Source organism: Oncorhynchus mykiss, chromosome 2 (assembly GCF_057628025.1).
Source record: "Oncorhynchus mykiss isolate SJ-2025 chromosome 2, ASM5762802v1, whole genome shotgun sequence".
Taxonomy (NCBI): Eukaryota; Metazoa; Chordata; class Actinopteri; order Salmoniformes; family Salmonidae; genus Oncorhynchus; species Oncorhynchus mykiss.
In genome coordinates this window covers 28,779,143-28,788,271 of record NC_143023.1, presented here as the reverse complement: position 1 = coordinate 28,788,271, position 9,129 = coordinate 28,779,143, and the positions used below count along the sequence as shown (strand labels likewise).

At 42.8% G+C, this 9,129-nt stretch overlaps 1 protein-coding gene across 4 annotated transcripts in view; it reads left to right on the top strand.

Annotated features, from left to right (window-relative positions):
• Positions 1-618: 618 nt before the first annotated feature.
• Positions 619-9,129, top strand: part of LOC110486252 (disintegrin and metalloproteinase domain-containing protein 15) — a 36,886-nt gene continuing 28,375 nt past the window's right edge. For all 4 annotated transcript variants that reach the window (XR_016485697.1, XM_021557720.3, XM_021557712.3 and 1 more), the window contains exons 1-2: positions 619-1,459; positions 5,962-6,065. Coding sequence is in view for 3 of the 4 variants with exons in the window: in XM_021557720.3 (XP_021413395.3) it covers positions 1,195-1,459; positions 5,962-6,065 (369 nt within the window). In the remaining variant the exon portion in view is untranslated. The remainder of the gene's footprint in view (positions 1,460-5,961; positions 6,066-9,129) is intronic.

Sequence of the window (9,129 nt, the reverse complement as noted above, 5' to 3'; positions counted from 1 at the left end):
CCACTAGTAACTGGGACCCAGTAGAGAGCTGTTCAGACACAGACATGTACTATGTTAGGGCGACCACCTATTAGGGTGACCACCTAAATTATATGCAGACAGTAAAGATATTTAGCATATTAGGCCATTACAGGTTTTGGTCCTGAATCTTTTTCATTGGCAATAAAACAAACTTGCCGAATGAACAGTTGATCATTATACACTGTTAAATGTTTATCTTGGCTCATTTCTTTCAAGTTTTGTTCTGAAGGAAATTGTTTCATTATTTGAATCCCTGTCCAAAGTTGTATTTCCTGTGACTAATTAATCGTTAAATCAACTAGACTAACAATAGCATATGTTTCACCAGAGGTTTCAGCAGATTGCAGTTGTTATTTAGCAATGCTGACAATTGACAAAACTGTAGATCCAGCTAATTCTTTGGGATGTTCAGACAATAGGATGACTTGATATTATCAGATTAAATAGCTTGTCTGTGTGTAAGGTAAACAATTGCATAATTTAGTCACACTTAATTGCCTTAAAAATGCAAGACTTTATACATCGATTTAGTAATTTTAGAATTCGCTATATAGAAATGTTGTAAGGTTAGAATAGGCGGCTGTCTAGAATGTGACCGCAGAAAGATTCAGGCAGTAAAGAGTTAAAGCACAAGAGAAAATCCCGCCCTGTTCGGGGGTTGAAATGCGATTACACCATCGCTGTAATACACGCACCCAGTCTTGTGCCCGAATATCTTGCATGTGCGAAGCAGTCTGTCTTTCGGGAATTAAGATATTCTGAATAGTACTTTGGGATTTTAACGAGATCACAGTGGGCTCATCTCCGCTACGGAATGGACATATGTTGTAGTAGCTCTGTGTGTGAAGGTAACGGTACTGGAAATATTACCCTGCGATAACGGCAGCCAGAGGCTACGGACAGCGAGCTGGGCTTGGTTAGAGGTTGGTTACAGGACTTTATGGTGTGGGCTAATGGCGCAGGTGAATGAAGCCTCTTGAAATAAAGTTACACGTTCGATTGACTGGCACAAGCAACACTTCTGCTCTGCATTTGTGGATACTATCATGGACTTTCGCTTGACATTTGCCCCTGTAGGCAAATTGAGGTAGCCGTATAGTTGCCTCCAACAGAACCTGTGACCTTTCTCCGTTTTTGAATGCCTTGTTTTACACCTTTTACGTGGATTAGTTGATGGACACGAGCCAATGTCACTGCGCAACAATGTTTCCGTCTAGAGCTCTGGTAACATTGGTGCTACTCGAGACTGTTACATTTCGCGGTACTCAATCAAATACGTTACCTAGTAACCGTTTAGGATTGCTGCTCGATGCCGATTTGCAGGAATATCTGCTGGCGGAAAGTCATATGAACTCAAATAAGACAGAGATGGAGAAGCCACAAGAGAAGCTGTCTCCTTTGAACGCAACAACTGTATCGTCCCACTCCTCACTTACAAGTAGGTATTTGTAGTAACCCTAGTTTAGCCTTGGCAACTTCAAAGGAGCTGTCATTAAAATGTCATTTCAGTCCTTGCCTGGGCACTCTCAAATTCACCCAAAATGACATTACATTTTAGGCCTATCCTACAGTCAGTTAACCCTCTATACTGGAGCCTAGCATACATGCTAATTACAATTCATATTTATCTGATACCTTTACTTTCTAAATACTTACAATAACACGTTTCTAGTAAATTCGGGTGTAGGCCGGACTTGGAACATGGCCCAGTGACTGTCAAGCCCAACATCCAGCGACCTGGTGAAGAGGTAAAGAAAGACCTTTTCACTTAATTGTTTAGATATTGGCTTGACAGTCGCTGGACAGCATTCTGTCCCAGTTGGGGCAAATTCTCAAATATGTTGGAGGTGGTTTATGGTAGAAAAATAAACATTACATTCTCTGGCAACAGCTCTGGTGGACATTCCTGCAGTCAGCATGCCAATTGCAAGCTCCCTCAACCTGAGACATCTGTTGCATTGTGTTGTGTGACAAACCTGCACATTTTAGAGTGACCTTTTATTGTCCCCAGCACAAGGTGCACCTGTAACGATCATGCTGTTTAATCGGCCAAAGACCTCCGGGCGCAGGGGTAAAAAATGTATACAGTGGGGAGAACAAGTATTTGATAACCTGCAAAATCGGTAGTGTTTCCTACTTAAAGCATGTAGAGGTCTGTAATTTTTTATCATAGGTACACTTCAACTGTGAGAGACAGAATCTAAAACAAAAATCCAGGAAATCACATTGAATGATTTAAGTAATTAATTTGCATTTTATTGCATGACATAAGTATTTGATACATCAGAAAAGCATAACTTAATATTTGGTACAGAAACCTTTGTTTGCAATTAGAGATCATCCGTTTCCTGTAGTTCTTGACCAGGTTTGCACACACTGCAGCAGGGATTTTGGCCCACTCCTCCATACAGACCTTCTCCAGATCCTTCGGGTTTCGGGACTGTCGCTGGGCAAAATGGACTTTCAGCTCCCTCCAAAGATTTTTCTATTGGGTTCAGGTTTGGAGACTGGCTAGGCCATTCCAGGACCTTGAGATGCTTCTTACGGAGCCACTCCTTAGTTGCCCTGGCTGTGTGTTTCGGGTCGTTGTCATGCTGGAAGACCCAGCCACAACCCATCTTCAATGCTCTTACTGAGGGAAGGAGGTTGTTGGCCAAGATCTCGCGTTACATGGCCCCATCCATCCTCCCCTCAATACGGTGCAGTCGTCCTGTCCCCTTTGCAGAAAAGCATCCCCAAAGAATGATGTTTCCACCTCCATGCTTCACGGTTGGGATGGGTGTGCAAACCTGGTCAAGAACTACAGGAAACGTATGATCTCTGTAATTGCAAACAAAGGTTTCTGAAGATTCCGTCTCTCACAGTTGAAGTGTACCTATGATTAAAAAATTACAGACCTCTACATGCTTTGTAAGTAGGAAAACCTGCAAAATCGGCAGTGTATCAAATACTTGTTCTCCCCACTGCATATATATATTTATTATAACATAAATATAGGACAAAACACACATCATGACAAGAGACAACACAACACTACATAAAGAGAGACCTAAGACAACAACATAGCAAGGCAGCAACACATGACAACACCGCATGGTAGCAACACAACATGACAACAACATGGTAGCAAAACAACATGTTACAAACATTATTGGGCACAGACAACAGCACAAAGGGCAAGAAAGTAGAGACAACAATACATCACACAAAGCAGCCACAACTGTCAGTAAGAGTGTCCATGATTGAGTCTTTGAAAGAAGAGATTGAGATAAAACTGTCCAGTTTGAATGTTTGTTGCGGCATGTTCCAGTCGCTAGCTGCAGCGAACTGAAAAGAGAGCAAACTTTAGCCTGCAGCTTTGAAATGTGCTGAGAGAAGGACAGTGTACCATCTAGTCATACTCCCAAGTACTTGTATGAGGTGACTACCTCAAGCTCTAAACTCTCAGAGGTAGTAATCACACCTGTGGGAAGAGGGGCATTCTTCTTACCAAACCACATGACCTTTGTTTTGAAGGTGTTCAGATCAAGGTTATGGGTAGAGAAAGCTTGTTGGACACTAAGAAATATTTGTTGTAGAGCATTTAACACAACATCTGGGGAGGGGCCAGCTGAGTATAAGACTGTATCATATCTTGTCAAAGGAGAAATGCTCACTAACAAGGATGTAAACAAATTTGTGCACAACATTTGAGAGAAATAAGCTTTTTGTACATGTGGAAAATGTCTGCGGTCTTTTATTTCAGCTCATGAAAACATGTTGTGTTTATATTTTTGTTCAGTGTATAGTTGAAGTTTACATACACTTAGGTTGGAGTCATTAAAACTTGTTTTTCAACCACACAAATGTCTTGTTAACAAACTACAGTTTGGGCAAGTCTGTTAGGACATCTACTTTGTGCAAGACAAGTAATTTTTCAAACAATTGTTTACAGACAGATTATTTCATTTATATTTCACTCTCACAATTCCAGTGGGTCAGATGTTTACATACATTAAGTTGACTGTGTCTTTAAACAACTTGGAAAATTCCAGAAAATAATGTCATGGCTTTAGAAGCTTCTGATATGCTAATTGACATCATTTGAGTCAGTTGGAGGTGTACCTGTGGATGTATTTCAAGGCCTACCTTCAAACTCAGTGCCTCTGTGCTTGACATCAGGTGAAAATCAAAAGAAATCAGCCAAGACCTCAAACAAAATTGTAGACCTCCACAAGTCTGGTTCATCCTTGGGAGCAATTTCCAAATGCCTGAAGGTACCACGTTCATCTGTACAAACAATAGTACGCAAGTATCAACACCATGGGACCACGCAGCCGTCATACCGCTCAGGCAGGAAACGCTTTCTGTCTCCTAGAGATGAATGTACTTTGGTGCGAAAAGTGCAAATCAATCGTGGAACAACAGAAAAGGACCTTGTGAAGATGCTGGAGGACACAGGTACAAAAGTATCTGTATCCACAGTAAAACGAGTCCTATATCGACATAACCTGAAAGGCCGCTCAGCAAGGAGGTACTTTTTGGGGAAATATCCTCTGGTCTGATGAAACAAAAATATAACTGTTTGGCCATAATGGCCATCGTTATGTTTGGAGGAAAAAGGGGGATGCTTGCAAGCCGAAGAACACCATCCCAACCGTGAAGCACGGGGTGGCAGCATCATGTTGTGGGGGTGCTTTGCTGAAGGAGGGACTGGTGCACTTCACAAAATAGATGGCATCATAAGGTAGGAAAATTATGTGGATATATTGAAGCAACATCTCAAGACATCAGTCAGGAAGTTAAAGCTTGGTCACAAATGGGTATTCCAAATAGACAATGACCCCAAGCATACTTCCAAAGTTCTGGCAAAATGGCTTAAGGACAACAAAGTCAAGGTATTGGAGTGGCCATCACAAAACCCTGACCTCAATCCCATAGAAAAGTTGTGGACAGAACTGAAAAATCGTGTGCAAGCCAGGAGTCCTACAAACCTGACTCAGTTACACCAGCTCTGCCAGGAGGAAGGGGCCAAAATTCACCCAAGTTATTGTGGGAAACTTGTGGACGGCTACCCAAAACATTTGACCAAAGTTAAACAATTTCAAGGCAATGCTACCAAACACTAACTGAGTGTATGTAAACTTCTGAGCCACTGGGAATGTGATTACTAGGATTAAATTACTAGGATTAAATGTCAGGAATTGTGAAAAACTGAGTTTAAATGTATTTGGCTAAGGTGTACGCAAACTTCCGACTTCAACTGTACATAGGTAGGCTATTGTAAAATGGGCACTGGGAGGTGGTCTGCTGCTTGTTAGTCCTCAAGACACCTGCCAGCCAGCCAGCCAGCCATCTATAACTAGCCTAATACAGGCTCTGGACAACAGTTGTACTAGGAACGGACAGGGGACACAGAGCCTCTTGTACTGAAGTTAATGCAGCTGTGTCTGTTTTATGTGTGTGTGAAGAAAGGAGTCAGAAGATATGCCTGCTAAGAAACAGAGAGCATGAGCTGTTATAAGCACATCTGGCATCACTGATTGGTTTGTGCAATTAGCTTGAACTGTACATGCTTAGTTAAGATTGTGATGCTGAGCTTTTTTTCCTGGCATATTGAAACCATTTAATGAAAATTGTAGGTTTCCTGCATTTCCTACCCTAAGCCTGTATACCACATTAGTTTTTCCTTACGACTAAGGGATATCCATCTGGGATATGGCTGACTTTATCTTAGCATTAGCATTGCCCCATGGGGAAGCGGGTTCACTGACTACTAGGGCTGGGTAACTGGTTGCCATTAGCTGAGAATTTAGATTTTAGGGTCACTATTAGCATTAACAAAATAGTTTCTCCATCCACTGATGTTATAGTATCAAAGTGATTTATTCATCTGAATATAGCGCCTCAAGGGACATAATACAATCTTTTCCTATGAATCCCATCTCTCCCTGTCCCCAGGTCCAGAGCACCACCATGGTAGTAGGCACGGCAAGCCACTGGAGAGGACCAGGCCCTTTGTGGTAGTGGACGGACACAACAGAAGTTTGAGTGAGGCCTTGCAGGTGAGACTACAGACATCAAGAGAATGTGTGTGTGTGAGAGTATCATTCTACACAGATCCATACACATACATACTATTACTCTGGTCCTACTTCCATTACCTGCTTTCTATTTCCATGCTTACATGTTACCATTCTTCATTCAGTGATCCCAGAGCACTTTTATAAAGTGGCCTTTATTTTTTTAGATAGTGTCAGAGGTTAATAACCATTCTATTTTTACAGGTCCCATAAGAACTCCTAATTTTAAACTGCAGTTTTATATCTCAAACTAACATCAAACCCACACCTGGTTATTCCAATTCCAATGTGCGGCTCACATTTATTTTCTATTCGAAGGTCGTCAGTGTTATAATGTTCTCCTCTCTGGGTGGAGTGAGTGATATGGGGGAATTCTTCAGGATATGATTTCAGACCTCCTGTCAGCTGCACAGGAAGTGTCTGTCCTCTTAAAGTGCCCCAGTCCCCCCCACCTTCTTCAGATCATAGTTTTTATTCAGGAAGCTCCCTGTAAAATATGTCAAGGCGCCTACTTCCTTCCTCTGTTATATTAGCACAAAAAAGGAAGCCAGACAGCAGACCCCCCCCCCCCCCCCCCCCCCCCCCCCCGCGCACGCACACACACACACACACACACACACGCACACACACACACGCACACGCACGCACACACACACAGAGGAAAGTAGAGAATAAGAGCATGACAGGGCTCCATTTTTGCACATCACTTTTTAAGCCAGCTACTGGATCGGAGTGTTGACTTTCAAAAGGTTGAACCCCATTGTCTCCATCAGGCACCTAGATGTTTGTTTTCTGGTTTCAAAACACACCAGGGCACTGCACTGTCATACAAATAACACAGTTGAGTGGGCCTCATTGGCTAAGACTCAGCGGAGAGTCACTCCTAATTCTTACATTATTGTGCGGTTTATCCTCTGAATCACTGCATTCATTGATGAATGAGTAGCCGTTTTTCACTTGTCATGAGATTACTGCACCCACAACCTACTGCTCATACGGACGAACATAACACCAGTGATTCACATACTCACTCAAAATACATGCAACGTGTAACCATGGAAACCGGGATCTGTTTTTAGATTGTTTGTCAGAAATGAGAGGAAAGGTGGGGGATGGTGCCATATGGGAGGGGTGTGACTGTGTGTGTCTGTTATACAAACTTTGTCCATCCACCCTCATCAACACCCACCCATCGCCTGAACAATGTAATTTCTTTAACGTTCCATTTCCCAGTCCAGGGTATTCAAGTGATAAAGATCACTCCAACCCGAGCCAAGTGTGACCTTAGAAGTTAGAGCCACCACTTGTGCTCTAAATAACACTAATTAAAAGTATTGAAATTCACCACTCGAACTGAGTGCACTTACTTGAATGTAATCACCATGATAGTGTGCAACTTCATCACGTTAAATGTAGATCTTTTATTTGTCTAGCAAAGCAGGATTAGCTATAGATAAGATGATCATAGATGTTCTCTCGAGGCAAAAATATCTGAGTGTATATTCTTTGCATATCACTACCATGCTACAAATACAGATTATTATTTTAGTTAGTTCAAAAGAACTACGAGTTCCTTTTTGATGAAATGCGTGTAACTCCCAGCCCAATTAGGATCTCAGATTGATTATACGTGAGTGAGATATTAAAGAAGAAAACATGCCAGTCACCACAGTGTTAGTTTCATTTCTTATGGTGGGGCAGGCGACTTGTGTCCTCTTGGGAGAGGCACTTGACTTGGCCTGAATAGCTTCTGTCAACGTTGAACCATGAATAGATCTACTTTGTCAAACAAACAAACTTTCAGACTGTTGCCACATTGATGTTGGAAATAAATGTTTTAAGAAGAAAATACAGACATGTTATTATTAGCCTCCACACCAACTTGGTTATGAATGGATTTGTGACACCACACACACACAGAGCTCTGATGTGTAAGGCGTGCAGCAGGGAGCTTCACCTTAATACAGCTTAAGGAGGGGACCTAATTCAGAGCACGATCGCTCTGTGTTGACAGTGAGCATTTCTGCCACCCCAACCCTTTACCCTACCATTAAGACAGCCGTGTGTGTGTGAGGTGGGCATTATTGTCTTACACCCAAAGCATGGTAAGACTGATTCTTTACGTAAGGGGGGGGGGGCTCTTATCTACTTAAGAAAGTGTCTGTAGGGAAAGTGTTTCACTAGGGTGTGTGGTGTATTGAACTGGGTAAAGAATGCAAGTAGGCAGGCTACTAGTTAAATGGGAATTAATCACTTGTTTTGGGGAGGTTAGTTCTGGATATCCATGCACAGCAGTAAAGAAACAATCAGAGGCAGACATGAGTTTCAGTGAAGTGGTTTTCACTCTTGCCTTCATACCAGCATCTGTTGAACATTTATAAACCAGGACGTGTTGACGATCTGGTTCATTGATATTAATCAGTCAAGTGCTAGGGAAGAGGAGAAGAGCCAGCAAACACCACATTCCCTTTGGGACTGGAGTTGAATGCGACACTCCTCTACCTCATGTTGCCCATTGTACATGAATTTACTTTGCTGTTATTGTAATGCAAAGGGGTACACAAGTCATGAACTAACCCAGAGATTTCCCTCAGATAGTGGACAGGCACACTCCATTCACATGTCCAGACTTGATCCATAAACAGGAACCAGGGCTGCTCTGGGTCAGACTAAATAACAGAGAAGCACAACAGGGACTGAGGAAGACCGACATCCCAGGAGCTGACTGATTGTATTTCCCTCCCTCGCACTCGTCCGTTGAGCTGAAAGAGCTTGAGAGGAATCACGACTCGCCCCGTCCCTCCCTTCCTCCGTTACACCCCCTCCGCCCCTTTTCCCCTCTCCTCCTCCCTGGTTTATTTCTTCTGCTGTGGGTCACAAGCAGCTCTGGGTCTGAATGGACCCCACCCAGCATTCATGTGGCGGTGAGCTCATCTTGTTACTAGCAGCAGGTCACGGCCTGGGATACTTACCTCACTGAAGGAGAGGGGGGAAATAAGAGGAGGAGAGGGTGAAGGTAGAGAGTGGGGGAAGGAGAGGTAATGGC